This window comes from Ambystoma mexicanum, chromosome 1q, assembly GCF_040938575.1.
Source record: "Ambystoma mexicanum isolate Mex_15411 chromosome 1q, UKY_AmexF1_1, whole genome shotgun sequence".
Taxonomy (NCBI): domain Eukaryota; kingdom Metazoa; phylum Chordata; class Amphibia; order Caudata; family Ambystomatidae; genus Ambystoma; species Ambystoma mexicanum.
The window spans coordinates 1,189,657,475-1,189,678,079 of record NC_090922.1 but is presented as its reverse complement, the minus strand read 5'-3'; the positions used below and the strand labels follow the sequence as shown (position 1 = coordinate 1,189,678,079).

Below are 20,605 nucleotides of genomic sequence, written 5' to 3'. Positions count from 1 at the left end.
GGGTAGGGCTATGTGTTCCGACACATGGTGCAACAGGGCATCCAGTACCTGTACCAGGATTTTTGAAAACCAGGGTTGTGATATGCCGTGCAGCTCACCGACCGTGTGTTGATAGGTGCCAGTGCCAAGGAAATGCAGCACAGACACAACCTTCAGGAGGGGGCGGAGGGTGGCGGTGGGGGTGTCTATGTGGCTGCTGATGTTGTCCTCAATCATGGCAGTGATATACAGGATTGTTGGACGGTCCAGCCGGTATAGTGTGTGGATCCGTCCTGGGGTAAGGTTCCAGGGTGAGGCCCTGATGCGTGGTATTACAGACTGCCTGCGGGGTTGTGCGGGCTGGACAATGGGGTTTGCCATAGGTGCAGGGTTGGCTGGTTGGCGCTTGCGCCTCCTCCGCCTCCTCCTCTGCAGCATTACTGCCATCATGTGCAGTGCTGCCTGTTGGTTGAGTGGGCCCAGTCCAAGTGCTACTAGAGCTGCTGCCTGCATGGTTCTGTGTTGTGTTCGGCTGGGTGTGGCCCTTTTGTAGGCTCCCAGTGTGCTGCTGGGTCCAGCTGGGCTGATTTGGTGCACCTGTGCCCTGATTCAGTTCAGCAGGCACTGTTTAACGTCATGTTCGCAGTGGCGGCGGTACCGCCACCGTGATCACGGTTTTAACGCCATTTTTCTTGCAGTGTTTCCATGTCCACGCTAGTTGTGATGCTTGCGGTGTTTCGTATTGCTGGTAACGGAGGGGTTTCCGTGCAGGTGGACTTTACGGGACCCTTAACTCCACGGTGGCGGTTGGGGGAGGTGCTATTTCCGGGGCCGCGGGTCATGATTGGGCGGGCATGGAAACGGTGCCGGAATGGTTTTACCGGCGGCGTTAACTCTGGACCGGTGTACTTGTGATGAGGCCCCTTGTGTTTCAGGCTCTATAACAGGCCTCTCTTAAAGGCCTTGGCAGCCAGCATTCCCAGAAGGCCTCTCTACTTAACTCGGGGTACAAGATTCCCAACAGGCCTCTATCCTAGGCTTTGCGGTATTAGGATTCACCCCACTCTACAAGGAACAGATGGAGCACTATCCCCTTCCTCGGCACTCAGTTTCACTGGATCTGGCTTCAGGGTTTGGCTCAGTCCCTGTTGCATACAGGGCCTCTTAGGCCTTGGCTATAGACCAGGTTGCTCTCCCCTCCTTCATGCAGCCAAATCCTCCTGACTTCTGCTACACCAGCCTATTTCTTGGGCTGGGCCAACAAGGCAACGCTTTCTTCATCTCAGCATCTCTGCATTTCCTCTGGCACACTGCAGCAAAGACCAGCCTTCCTCTCAGGATACCCGCTCTCCTCTGATTTCCGTCTCTTTTTATAGCTCCTCCCCAGGGCTGTCACATTCATTATTGGGCGTTTCTCAAACATGCTCAGTCAATGCCTTCTGATTGCCTCCTAAGCTGCTGGACCTTGCTCTCGTTCTTACCTCTCTTTTTGTGTCCTTTACTCTTGTTAGAAGACTTGGAATGTAGTCTTCTTTGATGCACTTGGAACCCAAATGAGGGATAAGCACCAGGTGCTGGTGGTGTGCTGTGCGCTACATTGTTGATCTGTTGTTCCCACTTCTCCTGTTCTGCTTCTTAGGCCTACCTAGCCTCTGCTCATACTCTTGGGTCCCCCTGCCTTCTGCTATGTATTGTACTGTATTATATGAAGATTTGTAGAGCTCAACAAAGACGTGGCAGCATCAAGGTGCTGAGAGATAGAATAAGGTTGCAATAGGGAGATTAGAAAATAAGAGTTTTCAGCTGTTTTCAAAAGGAAGTGAAAGTGGGGATACCCTGGATCTCAGGAGGAAGAGCATTCCATAATGATGGAGCAAGCTCAGAGAAAGATCTGTCTTCAGCTCGAGCCCGCTGAAAATGAGGGACGACCAACAGAGACTGATTAGCTGATCCAAGAGAGGATGGTACAGGGAGAGTCTAGGTTGAAGAAATTCAGCCCCGATATTATGGATGGCGTGATGAACAGTACATAACATTTTAAACTTCACTCGGCTCCTAACAGGTAGCCAGTGGTGGCGACGAAGAAGGTCATGAGAATGGGCCATTCTAGGAGCATTAAGGGCAAGCCTTGCCGCAGCATTTTGCAGGACCTGTAAACATTGAAGCAGAGCCTCAGGTTGACCAAAGTAGATCCCGTTACAATAATTGGTTGAACCCATGATGGCAGCGGTCACAATCTTAGACCTGGAGTCGGTCAGAAGAAAGGGAAGAACCTTCCGCAGCACTTTAAGTTTGAAAAAGCCTGCTTGACAAACTGTGGAGACTTGAGCTCCTCTAGACCCAGAGGCCATGATTTTAATGCCCAGACTCTTAACTGAGGTGGAAGATACGGGGCAAAGGATGTAGAAGTTGAAAGTTGTCTTGCAGAGATAGGGCCAACCTCCAAAACCTTGGCTTTCTCTCCATTTAGCTTAAGCCAAGTATTGGTCATCAAGGCAATGGTGATAGGATGCGTATGTTCCAATTTCATATGTAAGCTTTCTGACATCTAGTCTGGGGTTTCCGTCTTATGATCTATTGTTTTATGGAAGATGTGGTGCTTAAACACATAAAATGGCTTTTCAGATCTTAAGAGATCCCTTTCATATGCCCTACTCCTTTCATCATGTTGCCTTCCCTGTGATCTCCACTCAGGATCTTCCTTACATTAGAATGGTGCCTTATGGCAGTTGAAGTCCAGTATGGCATTGTTTCATCTTTTGGACTTAAAAGTAAACAGGCCTTTAGGCTCTTGCATCCCACTACCTCAGGATTGCATCACAGCCATCTTGTGTGTCTCCCCCAGATGCAAGGGCTCCCCAACTGCCTCCTGATAGTGGGGGAGTGTCACTGCACTGCTCTGCAATGGAATAATATGAAAGTGCATGGTGCAATGGGAAGTGATGGGAAACGCCATAGGAGATGTGACTGGGTATATGTGGGGTATGATTTAACCAGATTTTTGCACTTGGGTATTGATCCTTTGTACATTCTTGACCTTAGATTGGCGCAAGAGGTGTGGCGACTCTGCACATGTTGTGTGTGGTGTATAGGGGATGCAGCAGCATTGTGTGCATGTGAAAAGTGGGTTGTTAGACATTTTATGTAAAGGAGATATAATGGTATGGGATGTGCTAAAGGCGAAAGGGTGATATGGAGGGAGGAAAGGAGGTAAAATATGGGAAGGAGGTAACTGGAACTGGATGTGAGGGTCGCAGGTACGTCTGGTAGGGGTATGGGGACTAGGGATTGCGAGGACATGGGGGAAGTTATGGAATGCCGAGAAGAACTGATAGAAAGTAGAGTAGCAGGGAGTTTGGAGAAGAGCATAGAAGAAGGCAGAGCCAGAAGATAAAAATCAAAGGAAAAGTAAGGTTAAGTCAGATTATCTGTTGTTAAACAGGTTGAAAGGAATGGGAGGAAGTACCAGTTACAACTGCAAGGTTTATCTTCATGAAGGTGCTTATGTTTTCAGAGAGGCTCCACCAACCAAACCTGGTAAAGGATTACTATCACTCAAGGTGTGGTATTCAGGGGTAACCTATGTGTGTGGTGCTCATATACATCGATGCCTTCCCCTCCTGGAAAGATAAAGTTCATGTTGTAGCAGACTGCCTACAAAGCTAGTTGAATGGCTTGGACCGAGGGGGGTTGGTGGGAGTTGAGGAAGCTAATGATCATTGGGTAGGGTTGTATATTGCAATTCGATCTGAATGCATGGTTCTTTCAGTGGCTTCTGGTAATAGAGAAGTGAGGACAGGATGTGCTTTGCGTTAGTGTCTATGAAAGGTATGGCGAGGTTTGGGGATTAGTGGTGCTTATATATGCAGTGGCTACTGTGTTACTATGTGAGGCGTACACTATTGGGACAGGGTTGTCCAGCTGTTATGGAAAGTGTCTCAGAGGGTGAAAGGAGGTGGGTGTTAAACCATCAATGGTGTTCAGGGACATCCAGAGCCCTTTCCATCAGGGTTACCATCCACTCCAAAAGCCCCTTTATCAGGGATGTCCAAAACCACATCCATACAAGTCTCTAAACCATCACCTTTAGAAGTCTCGAACTCTCTAACATCTCAAGAGAGTAAAGCTAAACCTTTGAAATGAGTCATTCAGATAAAGATACCATCATGCTTTGAACAAATAAACATTGATCTCACCAGATATAACAATACAGCTAATGAGTTTGCGGATATTGGAGAGAGAAGCTCCTAACTTACCTGATGTTTATAGCAAAAGAGTGGAGCAACAGCGACCCAAGTGGTAAGATGAAGATACAGCAGAGAGCAGTGTATCAACTTCCTGCAGAAGCAGAATGCTGCAGAATGGTGAACATTCCCAGGAGAACTTCCAAGATGGTGGCAATATCACATACTCCCTATGAAGCCTCAGAACAAACAGGTGAGAGACATTTAATATTTTGCAACCTTTGTATGCTCATTTAGACAAATTCAAAGATCCTTTAGGGGAAACGCAATCCCAAGCCATTAGACAAAACTATCATGAACTATAACAAACCCTACCGATCGGTGTCGACATGGAGAAGGAGAATATTTAAGCACTATGAAAAGGTTAAGGTCAGCCCATTCATGGCAGCAGCTGGATTCAAGTCCACAGCAGGCTAGGAATAGAAAGACATGTTCCTCGCTGCTTCCTGCAAGAGCAGGGAAAGCACTACATGGGGCAAGCTGGTAACTTTATTCGAGGAATTGGTGAATACGTTGATGTTGATATAAGGGCGGTGCAGGAGGAGGTCTGTCCTAGAGAATGCAGATAATCTAGGTCATGGAGTAAGCTGCCCAATTGATTACTGATAAACCATGTCATGGTTTCCACAGTAAAAGCTGGACGATCAAGTTGTAGTGATTATAGCTTAAGTGGGCACTGAAAACAGCGGGTTGTGGAGAGACGGGAACTAGTGAAACCCTGATGTCTAAAACAAGACCTGTTTTGAATGTGAAAATGTGTGCAAGACAAATCAGGTTGGGTAACAGAGATTAATCTGATAAATCAGAGGAAGAGGCTGATTATCCAAGCTGGAAGATTTAGAGGCTAAAGCCGAGCCCTAACATACGTCTGAGAAGCCAAGGACCTAAGCAGGAAGACAAAAGAGGGTCAAGAATGCAAGAAAACCTTGGAAGAGCCTTCTCAGGAAGAATGTCTTTGTGTGTTAGAGACTAGGCCTCATTACGAGGTTGGAGGTAACCATGGTGCTATTAGCACCATGGCTACGCCCTTACCGCATTCCGGGTCCGGGTTGTCGGAATAGGGACTTACCGGGTCATTCCAACCTTGGAGGACTCGGTAAATCCCCATTCTAAGAAACATTCCACATTCCCATTCGAGCCCCCATATGGCTCAATGGGAATGGGGATGGAGCTAATAACGGGCCCGCTAAAAGCTATTTATTAGCTCCCTGCTCCCTTAGCGGCTCCCGCTAAGGGACCTCGTAATGCGGCGGTAAGGGGTTAACGGCAACGGCACCCTTACCTTTGCCGTTAAGCCCTTACCGCTGACCTCATAATGAGGCCCTATGTATGCATTTTCTAGAGTAGCATTTGTGTATCCATGGAAGTTTGGGGTTTTAGCTTAGGGACTAGCCTGAAGCCTCCGGACATGTTACCTTTAGGTTTGGGGCGTTGTATTGGCCAAATCATTTGGACTTAGTGTTTTAGACTAAGGTGTCCTAGGAGGGACAAGGATTGGTAAGATTAGATTAAACTTTATGATTTGGAACAAGGTACACCTCACATTATATTTATTTATTTATTTATATTCTTGGTTCAATTGAATCATAAACAATTTTTACAAGGATTTTTGTGTAGTTTTATCCTTCCAGCACTTTATATATCCATATAAGGTCCAGATTCCTAATTATGAGTTCATCTGAAAGCTAAATCTCCACTTTGTTCCACCAGGGATATGTGGTTATTTATCGTTTTGGGCCACAGTCATATCGGTTTTAACTCTGGTGAGCAGACCTGATTCTTGGAAAAAGCCTACTACGGCAATCACCCAAGGAGTTTTCTCCCCACTCATCAGCGATGCCACCATTCATCTTCGTCAAAGCACTTTAAGTGTTTAGTTAGTGGATCCAGATGATGAGAACGAACGGCAATCAGCCCCTGGCAGTTCATGAGAAGATGTGGGGTGGTTTCTGTAGTTTCCTTTTGCATACAAAAGCGGCACATTGCTGAGTCGGACAATTTCCATCTTGCTAATGTTTTGTTGGTGTGCATGATGTTTAAACGGCTTTGCATAAAGTTTTCTCTGAGTTTCCTATCTGTACTTTTTATCAGATAGCTACCAGTTTCATTAACCTTTCTTACGTCAAGAGGAAGCTCCAGTAAGTATAGAAGATGACTTGTTGCGTCCAGAGTTCGAATCCAGTCATTTTCCAGAATCTTTTTCTTTACGTTTTCTGGGTTCTGGATGAGTTCAACGTCTGTGCTGACGATCCTTGTCAGCAGGAGTTTGTTCTTACTGGTCCATATTTCTAACCTTTTGCAGTGCCCGGCTTTCCTTAGCAATCTCCTTTAGGACAAGAGGCGGCGTTGGTAGCAAGGTTTTTCTATATAGCATCAGCTTGTTCATTGCTATTATGGAGCTTCAAGATGGAAGAGTTAACTCCCTCCTAATCAAGGCGATTGGTAAAGAAGATGGGAGATTCAGGACCTTCTTCCAATATTGACCCTCCAACTTTTGCCATAATGTTTCTGGTAGGTAGAGCATTGCCTCCATTCCATATGTGAGACTAGGGACCACTTTCGACCTATAAAACGTCAAAAGCGGAGATATTGTAAAACGGCCATGTTTTCTATTAATAGCAACAGACTGGGTAGTGAGGAGGCGAGTCTTTGCCCGTAGGCAATCCTGGATCAGCACTTCAGTGGAGCTTTTGTTCAAAATCACCCCAAGATATTTGAAGGATTCCAAGACCTCCAATGGTTGGTTTGCAATTGACCACGTGAAAGTTTTCTTTGTGGTTTTATGTTTGTCCAATATCCATGATTTTCGTTTTTTCTCTGTTCATCTGTAGGGAGTTTAGATAAACGGCCAGATTATGTTTATCTATTCCTGACACTGTTTAGATGATCCTGACTCCCCTTTTCATTGGTTTGAGACTCCCCACGTTACTAAAGGCATTTGGTCGAGCTGCTACCTTAAGATATACCTTAAAATACTTGTTTAAACCACAGTCTGCTTCTGCCATGTGCATCATTGCTCGTCATCCCTATAATACCATTGTTTTGTGTCTGGAGACAGGGGTGCCCATGAACACACACATGCAGGGTTGCCTACTGATTACTCTGTGATGGTGAGGGGGAACAGAAGGACTAGGCCAAAGGTGACAATCTGAAGCTACATAACTAATCACAGGTCTTAGAAAATAGGACCCATACTAGACAAAAATGAGAAATCAACACTATTCCCAGACTGTACTCCTAGAATATCAAACAATATCCCAGTGCAGCAACACTTCAACAATCCCATCAGGAATGGAAGAACCATTGTTAACCTCTTCCCTTATTAGGAGTAGAATCCCGTTCTGCTTTACTCCCTGAAATTGCACAGAACTATTCCTTGGAAACTCCTATCCCTGCTTTCAGCTCTCATCCCTTCCTGTACATTCCAGAAATCCGAAACTTTTCAGTGCTCCATAGCAAGGTTGACCCACAACTAAACCCAATTACAAAATACAAATGCATCTACATCGGGACTAGATTTTGGGTTTAGTTGGAGAATTACTTTTTTTAGGGGGTTATTGAATAGCTAGTAAGGGATTCATTGCCCTTAATACCTGGCTCGATCACTGGAAACAGGTGGTTCTGCAATGTTGTCAACGTAACAGATCATCTGAGTGTACCGACAATTTACTCTTTTCAGGGTTGTGTAAAATCTGAGCAGCCGTTATCTAGGGAGGGAAGGTAACCAGAAAGAAGACTGAACTCCAGACCAAAAAACAATAGCTTTCCGGAAGGAAGTCTGCAGTGGGCCATATATGATATGATGATATGATAGGTTATTTATAACGCGTTTAATACCCAGAGGATTCTAAACGCGGACCCGCTGCCCCCGAGCTATCCTCCCAAGGCATAGACCGATACTTTTGATTATGAAGTTAATGTGAATACATCTACACTGCTTGTGCTTGTTACTATACAGAATAGTTCCTCTACAAGCTTGGGAAAAAGTGTGCCCCTCCATTCCTGCAATTCAGAGAAGGGGAAGAAATTGCAACTTCAGCATTATCCCCTTCCATTCCATTGTTACACAATGATAAGATGGCTCACTCAAGCCAACATGGTCCTTTGAAAGGATTCAATGACGTTGAGGGGAGTGTACTTTACATGATTTCCCTACCCCAAGTAATATCATCGGTTTACTCATTATTACACGTGGCATTTACTCTTTCATACATAGGTGACTTGCCACAAGGTGACATGTGGCACTTTACAGGTGCTGTATGACAAACAGTATGGTGCGTAGGGTCCAATTGAATTGGATTACAGAACACTTTGCAATTGATTTTTCACATGTTAACATCACACATACGTACAATATGGGGCGCTGGGAGATAAGGTAATTTGCCCAGAATCACACAAATGGTTGGTCAGCTGCCTTAGATGGGATTTAAATCAGGGATATGACACACGGATGGCAGCTGCACGCCATTTCAGTCAGCAGCTCCCAGCATATCTAGTTTCCGTCTGGAGTCTGACTGATTTTTGTGGTAGGTGCCTCCCTCACCTGCCTCTCTCAGTTCTTTTGGGATGCACTAGTCAGTCCCTTTGGCGAGCAGAGCAGGAATGTGTCTCCATTTATTTTTACGGTGCATCAGCAGCCACCTACAGTGGACTGCTGCAGGGACACCATGTATCCGTTTTATTTTTCTGTAAGGAACTTCCCAGTGACTTTTGTGGTATGTACCGCACAGGCTGCTGGCAGTGAACAGCCCTGTAGCTTACATTGTACCACATCAATTGATTATTTGAGTGGCAAATAAACAAAATGGCTCTTTCCCATGGTACAAGACCTGTTCTTTGTGCCATCTTCTTTGTTAGCCATCTTACTTCCTCTTCAGGTCACATATTGAAAAATAAATGAATGCTCTTTGGCTGAAATCCAGCTCTGGACTACTAATCAGTGCTGTGTGCGAGTGAACTGCCAGAAACTGGGATTTTGGACTGTTTGGTCCCAATCCACACTTCAGCTACAGTAGGTCCTTTTGCTGGGCAGATTGCAATGTGGCAGGCTGTCCCTGATTGGACAGCCTCCACCTGTGTTGCAGGCCCCTTCGATAACTGAGCTGGTACAGTCCTGCACCCCAATATCTGAATAGAAGGAGAGGACCTGGTGCCATTTCAGATCATCTACCACAAGATCTAAGAATCTGAAGGTGAAGGCCTGAATATTGCATGACTTCTGCCTTCGCCTTTGGACCAGACTGTAACATGTTGCCTTCATCTTCTGGACCAGTGGAACCAACCAGTCTGAAGCCCTGCTCTGCATCCAGTGCTGTTTCAAGGTCAGAGTCATCACCACGGCTGACCTGACTAAAACAAGATTGCAGCTTTGCACAGGCCCCTTCTTGCCTTATCACTGGCAACTTTGATCTCAGAGCTCTGCTGGGACGTTGACAACCTTCTGCTGCTGTCTCTCACCACGAGGAACGGCTTGCTTGACACTGAAGTCTGACTGTACCACTCCGGAGGGCCTACAGACTCTGCTTTGGGTCACACCAATGAATGCTCCCATCTGCAGGGACCACCCATGCTACCGAAACTGACTTCAAGTCATCTCCACCCAATCATAGATTCTCTACCTCAGCCTGACCTAACCATCACTGTAAGCCTCACACCTGCAGCCTGCAAGCCTCCGACAGCAAAGCCTCGGTGAGCCTTATTGTCCCTACTGATTCCCTTTCCAGTGGTGTCTGTGATGATGTAAGTCAGGCGCTGGGAATCAAGATACCATGTATCTCTTTAAGTGCCCCTATCCTCGTTGACTTGCATTGATTACAACCCCTTTAGAAAAAAGGAGCTACCAAATCACCTTAAAGGAGGAGGAACCTGGGTCAGGTGTCCCATCTGTGGTCATCTATGGCCTGGGGCTGGTAGCCTACGTCCCCCACCCCCAATAGCTGAATGACCATTTTGCAGAGTTCTACAGTGACCTTTTACAAGAACCTGCTTAACAAGTGCACTTGCTTGTATCAGAGCGACCTATAACCAAGCTAGGGATGGACTTCTAACATGTTGCTCTTGTTGCAAAAGTCTCTGTGGGCTACCTAAATTGCCTGCCACCCCACAGCGGTCTTTTACAGTGTATATGTATTACTAAGCTGTTTTGTAACCTAATATGATCCATTTTGATGTTACCAAACTGTGGTGTAGCTATGTTTAATAGTGCCTTTACTTACTTTTATTTTGCTGATTGCCTATGTTTCATAAATAGTACATTATTGTGCTTACATCTGCGGACTTTTGTTCCATAACAGACTTTGCTCTTGTTAAATGTACTTAACACCAAGCCTACCTCTTCCCGGGGCTAAGCCTAAACCCTAACTGCTCAACTATGTTGCTATTGAGAGTGTGGGCTAGCACATAAGAGCAAGCTGGTTGTACCTTTTAAGATTGCTTCTCAGAACCCCTCATTAGAGTAGGTTCTGACAATTCCTCGTAACACACTTTACTGATTATGTCCATTATTCCTGAATCCCTTTGCTTTCCAAATCATTTCCCACCCGCCTCTTCCTTTGATGATGGTCACTGATTGCCACCTCTCCCCTGCTCTGAAATCTTCTCCCTGATTGGCCACGTTATGGAGGTTAATCCCCCTGGACCTCTTTTACACCCGGCAACCCCCTTTGCCTCGAGGCCCTTTGCTTCCACTGCTCTATCCTACCCAGCTCTTCCTTTGCTGATGACTGCTGTTCACCCCACTGTGAAATGGCAGCTTAATTTGGGGTAACTGGACCATTCCCCCAAGAAGCCCTGCCATCGGCCACCTGGCTTCTGGCCCACTCTCCCCATCCCACCCACATATCTTGCTATGATCATGAAGAACCTCACCCTCTGCACCTCATAGCACCTCATTGGGACTTGCGACCTCTCCCACTGTCAGGTCACACGGTCTCTTCCACTCATCCTCCTCAACTACTACTCAGCATCTTGCTCTGCTCCAGCAGCAGTCAGTATTCCAAGTGTGAAGTGCAGTATACTTCTGGACACACTACAATCACACAGTCGGTATGTTGATTTGGCTGGAATTTTGTTCAAGTGCCCCTCCCCCACCAGAGGTGGGTGTTTGAGAAAACGTATGGGTACAAATGCTGCAACCCTTGATGGTTAGAGAAGATGTAACATCATTGGGATCTGAGGATTGTAATATGAACTGCTAACAATAGACGTTTCTGGCTGCTTTACATATAATTAGAAAAGTTTTTGGGAACGTAAAAATGACCGCAGATCGTTACATTTGACAAATGTGCCTATGATGAAAGGATGTTATGCTCAAATTACCAAGTACATGATACACCCTGGGCTTGGTGCCCATTTCATTGTTCACAACACTCTCACTAGCATTAAAATGTGTGTAACCATGAACCATATGAACAAATTCTGACAGGCTTCCAAATTCTGTTGTGAGGGTAAATTGGCTCTCTCATCTATGGATCCTCTTCTTGTTTTAAACCAGGGGCCTCACACAGTTTTAGAAGAGGAGGGTCTAAGAGGACAAGCTGGGTGCATAGACATCCTTAGCAGATTATAGATATACAGTATTCAATTGACTATTCAACAACATTTGTATAGACTTGCCCAAGGGACCTACTAATGAGACGCAACAAGGTACAGACCAACCCCATAACTAGCTAAACTGAAGCACACATGCTTGCACATAGCATTACATTCATGGTGGGCTTAATCAGGAGCATGTGTGGTTTGGATGGAGTGGTCACCACTGCTAAAGTATTTAAAACTTTATTTGTGTTATATTCGAATTAATAGGCCCACACCAGAAGCTTCAGTGCACCTAAGGTTATCAACATACAACACATCAATATTCTAACACGAGATCTGTTAGAAACCGGGTGAGCCATACACTGGCTAGCCTTATGACACTGTTGCTAACAAATTCCATTTATTAACCATACTTTTAAATGACTGTTTTGTGTCAATACAATACATTGAAAATAATTCTTTGTGAATCCTCCATTGCCACTACTCTGCAAATGGACGATGCTGGTTATGTCCTATCCTTTTCCTGGCGTCAAGGCTCTGGTTATGAATGTTAGTCTCTCTTGTTGAGTCAACCAATTTCACAGCTCCTGGCCTGGCCTTTAGTGCTGCTATCATTCACCCACGTCACCCCAGCGACTTTGTAGGAGTGTTCATCTTCTTTAAAGGGGAAGCCAGGCTTTCAGTTCCTAGCACAGCGTTGTGTGATGCCATATCAGCATGCAATTGCAAACTGAGCAATTCTGAAGCTATGGTTCAAAAAGGATTAAGAATTAATGTATTCATTCACAACACAAGGCAGCATTTAGATGTATTTTTCAACTTTCAGTACCGAGCCACAACCGCATTCATTAAATGCTTTTTGGGTTCATCGCTACTAGGCTTTCAGGGGACACATTTTTAAATGAACTTCCAAAAGAAGCAGTTGATCACTTTCATCTGGGGTCTTCAGACACTGGCCCGAAGAACTTGAGACGGCAGAAAATAACTAGTGGGAATACTGCTTTGCCCATGGTAGAGGTTTGGGAGGAGACCAATTAGTATTTAGTAGGCATAGTCAGCCATGTTGCTAAGCTTTGGAAAGGGGAATAGTTTTATGTCAATGGACCTACAGTAACAGATACCCAGCTTCTGCTAATAGGTCCCAGTGTCTGTGTTATGCGAGTTCACCTTTCACATGATAGGCTATCCTTTACACAACTACTTAAATGGGCAGAGTGTAATGTATCTTCAATATTTTATAAGACTTGGTTTTATGCCCTGAAAAGCTATGGAGGAAAGCTGGACTAAATGTTTTGGCACCGCCAGATATTATGGAGAGGAGGGTTAGGCAAAGCATGAAGAGATGTGCGTTCGGCAGCCTTTCCTCGAAAACAACACTTGCTGTGAAAAAATACTGTTTCCATGAGCCCTCATTACAAGTTTGCCTGTTCGGAAACAACAGTGCCGGTAAGCTTCCATGGTCCCCATTCCCGTGGAGTCCTATTTGAACTACAACGACCAATACAGACAGTATTTAGTACTCCTTGAAATGGAATAACTGCAGCCATGGCCAACTGCAGGAACTCATCTCCCAAATGGTTTCCCTTTTCTATAAACCAGTATGAACCTCTCCTAGTGATGGAATTACTGAGGCAATAGCTTGTTAGCAGGACAGAGTGGCTCCAGTGCTACTCTAAAGGTGTCAATACTTTTAGCAATTCGCTCAGCAGCACAGGCTTTCAATACGTCATGGGTTCCAACATGCGGTGTGTGAGTTTCGCCCCATTGTGCAGGAGTAACCACTGCACATGGAGAGTTAAAAAGGAAAGTATAAGTCAAAGCCTCCACCCCACTTGTTTGTGTTGTAAAAGGGGTGGGGGTTGAGTTCCTAAATATCATTCCTGGTAGGATGGGGTAACGGTGTTACAGGGAAGGGGATACCATGTCTCCCCTTCCGGTGCTCCACTCCCACTACCCGAAGAACCCCACCCAGGTGATCCTCCCACACTGGTCCACCCGCAGGAACTGGATCCAAAAGCATTGGCCATGTCCTGGCCACCCGGGTGACAGATCCCCTGTGACTAGTGGGTGAGACACCTTCTTGTTTCTCACAGTGCAACTGCCTTCTATTATAATCTGTTGGATGTTTTTGTAAGGTGTTGATGAGCGAGGCTCTTTGGTAATTAATGATTTAAACAAACAAATGATCAGATTGTCTTTTTGATATGTAAACATATATTTACATTTGTCAGTTTTGGAGAACAGCCATGTTTGGTAAAGGTTCGCACCTGTGGGAAATAGTGAAGCTAATCTATTATGAATCATTTTTACATGGAGTAAACAGTTTGTGTTCTAAATGTTGAGTGTGTCACAATACATTGTGCACCAGAGGAGAAAGAAAACCAGAGCAAACTGATCTTGCCTCTTTTTTGGTTGTTTATTTAAAAGGGAATAGTAAAGGTGACATGTACACCACTTGATTTGAAGATCCCAGAAAGGGACTACTTTTCAAGCAATATGTTTGCTCCATGCCTTGTTACATATGCGGTTAAAGAAGTCAAAATTCACTTGGATCAATGTTTTAACAAAGGTTATTCACAGGGGAGATTGTCTTTGTTAAATATAGTTCAGAAATAAATTGATTTATGAGCAATCGATACTTCATATACTTTCTATAATGGGTTGAAGAAATAGCTTTTTTTGCCCTAATGCAAACTTTTCATTGTATGGACCATAAAGTGTCTCTGATTTCTCAGTCACATGCATAATATTGTGATGTGATTGTTCACTTTCATCTCATTTTTCAGGATTCCTTTGGACACGCTCCTAATGACATGAGGATAGCGGAACTACGACCCTCACTAGTTGAGACTCCTTTGTACCCACCTAAACTTGTACTACTAGGAAAAGATAAGAAAGGTAACGTTTGGAATTAGAGAGCCAAAGGTAATATAACTCTTCTAAATATTGCATATGTAACATCAAAACTATTGATTTTTAAACGGTGTACTAGATTTGTGGAAATGTCGCCCTGAACAAATATTGCATTCTTGAGTAGTATTCAATTTAAGAATCTTAGTCTGAAATGTTAGTCAAAAATACTTTTGTTTGAAATAACTTGCTTATGTTAATTGAGATGGCTTTGCATTTCCTATGTTGTAAATGACATTAGTTTAAAAGGAGTGAGATTCATATTTGCCTATTTAATTGAAGGGGTAAAACCCCCTTATCTTCCTGCCTCGTTCATGTTCTCATGTAATAGATGTGCACAATCTCCGATGTGTTAAACTCCTCCCACAGCCATAGTTTCTGTTCAAAACGTTCAAACGTAGCAACCCTTTTTTGGCCCAGCCTCCTTCATCTCTGCATTTCGAACCTTACATGTGCCCCCACATCACACCCACCCTCTACTACCCCCACCACTGTCCTAAATACCTCTTCCAGACTTTCATTCACCTCTCCAACCTGAGCCCCACCCAGCCCTCAAAAGAACTACACACCTGCTAAGCACTTCTTGCCATTTATTTTTAATGTATTTTGGAATCAATTGTTTTTACTCTTCCATCAGAGTTTCAGTAATCCCCATTTTATGAATTTTCTGTAAATTATATCCAAGGTTCCCTACTATTCCTAAACCTACAGCTACTGGACCGATAATGTATCAAGCCAAATGTAATATAATAATGTGTATATATAAAAAGGGTTATGCCACAGTTTACATATTTGATGTATGTGACTCTTATTAGTGATAAAAAAACAAGATGAAGAATTGGCGAGGAAAGGAAATTTAATTCCTCTAATGGGGATTCAATTAGTGTATCCTCTTATTAAAATTGAACTGAATAAAGGTTTTTTTTTTTTGGTCAGGCAGGTATAGGAAAGTTAATTTGGGGTAAAGACATTTGAGCCATTAACTAAATATGTGTTCTTTTTGTTGTAGACTGTATCTCTCTTACTGTAATTTCTTTCAGAATCCACAGATGACTCAGAAGCGGATAAAATGCACTGTCTAAATAACAGTGTGTCCTCAGGCACCTACTCCGACTACTCGCCTTCCCAGGCTTCCTCTGGGTCCTCCAATACACGGGTCAAAGTGCAAACGGTGCCGAAGGAAGCAGTGAATAGTTCTCTGTGGGGTAATAGGTATGTGAAAAGGCTTCTATATCTCCCTTTGATCCCCATTTAGCAGGATGGGCCAATTACAGGACATTATTGTAAAATGGTAATGCGATATCAATACTTTCCCTGACAATATGGTATACACAATATATCTGTCCCCGAGGATCCTGGCTCAGCTGATAAAAAGTATTGTGGAATAAAGGAATTAAAAAGTAATAATTGTTCTCGAATTAATTCTACTATCCTAGAGGGTTACTCACTATATCTTACTAAAGATGCCATTAAAAGAAAGTGATGAGGTACAAATGGCTTCAAAACATGTCTCCGTTGTGAGAAAGCTGACTGACCAGACATGCAGTGGCCAGATTTTCTAATCAGTTCAGAGATGTGAAGCGTACTTCAATCAGTCAATATCTTACACTTGTACAACTGAAAAGTATAGGTGAGCACAGCATGCTTTAGAGAGAGCCCAGAGGAGTATTAAGAGTGAAGCCCCATCCCATGGCACACTCATTCCTCGTTTAAGGACTTTACCATGCCCGTTTGCAGTTCTTCATGATAGATGATAATACTGAGTACCTTGGCAACGTACTGAGTACATTAGCAACTGCGATGCAACAATGAACCCGGATTAGCTAAATGAGGACTATTGTTGTCAGCTTGACTATTGTGGCGAAGTACTTTGCCTTGCTCGAAGGGTTAGAGGTAGAGCGACCACAGAGGCCACGTACCCTTCCACTACATGGCACAGTTCCTAGGGGTAGCATGGCAGGTTCCCCTGCTCCAACTTATCCTCTCCCAAGAGCTTGGTAGGAACTTGTCACACCGTCTGAACAACTAGCACTGCCCCGTCATTACACCTGAAAAGAAATTACCAAATTGATGCAACCAGAAGACCTTAGCACCACTGAGGTGGGAAAACAGGCCAGGTGGGGAAGGTATATCTGTTCACACACTTATCCTGTAAAGTTTCACAAGCCCCACTCACAAACAGCCTTTTGTCAAGTGCAGGGACTTGCAAACACAGAAATAACACAAAGAACACCACTCCACTCTGCAGACTCCACAGCGTAAATGCACGAATACTGCGGGCAAGATGGCATCAGCCCCAGAATGTGACTGACTTCACAGAGCCAAGAACAGAGATGGGGTGGAAACAATAGACTGGGATGAGTACCACTCGCGTGTTCGGATACACAAATCCAATACAACTATTTCGCAACTCACGTGTTAGAAGTGAAAATGCTGGTCCCAGGGGGAGGGGCCAGGTCCCAAAAATGATAACCTGGTTTGGCAGTCAGGTGTGGGCTGCTGGAGAGAGAAGATGGAGGGAAGTAACATGCTGGAGGCAAAAGCAGAGGCATGTATTGATTTTGTTAAAATAAGGAAATTAACTTTTTTGGAAGCTCTGAGGGGCAATATGAGGCACCCATTATTTAATTGTTTTTCTTGGCAAATAGCAGCCTGGCCTTGGAGGAATGTGTAGTACTGAAATGCAGAAATACAAGTATTGAATGGTGTGGGGGTTACCAGATGATGTACGTACCTGTATTAAAGCTCTCAACCTTGAAAGCAAGGCTAGGGTGAGATATACTAGTACCAGCTCCTCTACTAAGTAACTTGATCTAACAATAGGGTCTACACAGGGTCTAGTCAGGAGTAAGTTTTTGGTACCCCTACTCTTCATTGTGTACATCAATAATATTGATTACACACTATAACAGCCCTAACATCCAGAGGTTCCTAAGATTGAAGAGCGCCATACTCCACTGCTCCTTTAAGATAATGCATTTTGGCAAAATATGAATTAGCATTTATAATGGCTTTTAATATCGAATGTGAGTCTTTGAATCTAAAAATTAATGTAGCCAATCTAAAATAATTGTTATTAGAGAAATGAAGAAATTAAAAAAGTAATTCTAGTATTGATAATCAATAGTTAGATATGGTTACAAGGTTCGACTATATGGGAATTTGCTTTTCAATAATCACTTCTAGTTGGCTCACTCAAAGTATGCCTATCTGCACATGTGCCAAGCGTTCTACAGAACGACAGGAGCTATTTCTAGTCAATCACCTCTAAAAATATCTAATGCTATAATAATTGCTTGGATCGCTATAAAGGTGTAAAGTTTTGCAGCTAAGAAAATCTGGGAGGGAACTTACTTGGTAAACTATTGTGGGAGGGCAAAAATATACCTAACATAATAATTTACACGATTTACGATTCATTACAGATCTTATAATCTTACGTACAGTAAAGCAATGGATATGTTTATGGATCGTATATTGAGGAATCCTCTTTAAAAAAGCAATGATTGATGACATGAATGTGCATATATGGTTCATTGGCTTAAAGCCATGCCCCATATTTTGTCTAATTTAGATAATGAAAGTTGGTATCCTGTGCCGTTATCTGTTTACTAGGAGTATCCAAGAGAATTTAAAGATTATATATTAAAATCTAGGACATTTTCACAATGGAGGACAAATTATATAAAATCTACGGATGAAAAAAGATTTTTTTAATGTTTCGATACAGTTCTATCCTGCAAGTTCACACCTCATCACAAAACCAGCCCATAGATTTCTAATGACGAGACTCCCACAACTCCTTCCGGTTAAAAAATCACATCTAGACATCCTTCCAATGAAAACCATTCTGCTTGTAAACAATTGATTTGTCCTCACTTACCCGTATATACTTGTGGCCATTGCTGAGAGGCAGTATACTTTATCCTAAAAAGGACCCCATAGGGATATGTACTTGGATTGAAGAACATCAAGTTGCTGGGATAATCATATTGGTTATGTTTAATTATTTTTTCATAATAGCTCATGCACTAGGGTCTGGAGCTCGATTGTGGATAATTTAAATTGGATACTTTAATCAATTATTCATTTATTTGATATTTTATTAGCAACATATTTAAATTGTTGTCCTAGTGTCTTAACTTGTCATCAAATTTTATTTATTTAGTTTCATAGTGAATGGGATATGGTTTGAGGAATAACAACAGTCTTACTTTATTTGGCCTGTTACATGCTTAGTTTCTCTTGAATTTTGCTTATTTATTTCACTGAAGATGGGCAATGTACCTATTTTCTTTTTAATTCATGGCTTTGGCTGAAATAAAGAAAAGTTAATTGATAAGTGTAACATTTTACACAATGATGTTTGTGCTTCTTTTCTGGTACCATTGAAACTCTGCTACTTTAAACATGAGTCAACATCATTAAAATATTTTGATAAAATGTGGAATTTGGGAGGTGTTGCCGTTATCGATTATGCTGTTCTTGTAAGCAGAAGCAAGTGTATCTAGGTCATGTGGCCTAAACCCCACCCACCTGTCAATCACTGCTAAACTGTTGGTGCCTTCCTGTCTTGCCAGCCTTTTTTCCTACTTAAGCAACCCTCCAGCCTCTTTTCCTTTGCAGTAGGTGAGCAGGTGCAAGTGGATCTAGGTCACATGGCTTAAGCCTACCCACCTTCTTAGACATGCCTCCTCCTTTATGCTCTTAACTCTTGGATCAAGGGCGTCTCTCATCCGGGCATCTGAAATGGAGGGCAGACAAACAAAAGAGCAATTCCTGTTGGGACCTGTTTGGACCGGGAGGACCCAGGGCATGAACCCCTGCTCAGACAACAGGTAAGCACGCTCCAACATGAATTTTCTCCCTCTGTCCCCAGAGGCCATCCCCACCATCACCAGGGAACACCAACGTAAAGGACATCACCCCTCATCTAATGTATGGACTATGCAATGCAGCAACCTCACCTACACCAGGCTGAAGCCCATCAGTACCCTCACACCGTCCACTACACGGAAGCCAATGCTTGCCAACGTCTGCTCAGCCATCACCCGTGCAGAAGACACCACTGACCTCATCAATACACAGGATCTTGATGCCATCTTCAACACTGAGACCTGGCTGACACCTACCTCCACCCACATGGTAGACATCCTTGTCCCCGACAGCTACAGCATAAAACACAGAGACCAGCCGTACAAGACAGGCGGAGGACTTGCAGTCATACACAAGATCTCGTGGCCCTGCACCAGACTTTACATTGACAACATTGGCTCCTTTGAAGTCCTTTCCTGATAAGTCCCGCTCTCCCCAACGGGCACAGTCAACTTCCAACTCATCTACAGACCACCGAAGCCCAACACCATTTACATCATAGACTTCACCGACCTGGTCAGCACCATATCCCTCACGCACACCAATAACATCTTCCTAGGTGACTTCAACCTCCCAGGTAACAAGGCCGCCAAACCGATAAAGGAAGCTCTCCTCGGCCTTCTCGACACCCTCAACCTCACACAGCACAGAAAAGACCCAACGCCCGAGAAAGCTAACATCTTTGACCTAATCATCACAACACTGCCTTCCCTCGACTACACATCTTCTCTCCCGCTTGGCTGGTCTGACCACCTGGCCATCTCTTTCAACAGCCTACACACCACCCCAGTTAAGTATTCCCAGCAGAAAACCATCAAATAAATCTTCAGGTCCTTAAAGAACTTCCCAGTGGAAGCCCTTGTGGAATACTTCATCAACCTTCAGCTCACGTGGACCGAGCACCCCCAACCGAACTGCGGCTCTCTACTGGAAGCATTCAACACCACCCTCTCATTCTCCATCAACTGAAATGTGCATGTGAAACAACTCACCTGCGAACTGAAACCATTAGCACCCTGGTACAAGCAAGAACTTAACCTCAGTCATCAGGAAACCAGAGA

At 43.9% G+C, this 20,605-nt stretch overlaps 1 protein-coding gene across 1 annotated transcript in view; it reads left to right on the top strand.

Moving 5' to 3' along the window:
• The window catches only part of LRRC7 (leucine rich repeat containing 7), a 3,010,809-nt gene that overhangs the window by 2,555,096 nt on the left and 435,108 nt on the right, over positions 1 to 20,605 (top strand). Inside the window, exons 21-22 of the mRNA XM_069641926.1 lie at positions 14,546 to 14,657; positions 15,710 to 15,881. Coding sequence (XP_069498027.1) covers positions 14,546 to 14,657; positions 15,710 to 15,881 — 284 coding nt within the window. The remainder of the gene's footprint in view (positions 1 to 14,545; positions 14,658 to 15,709; positions 15,882 to 20,605) is intronic.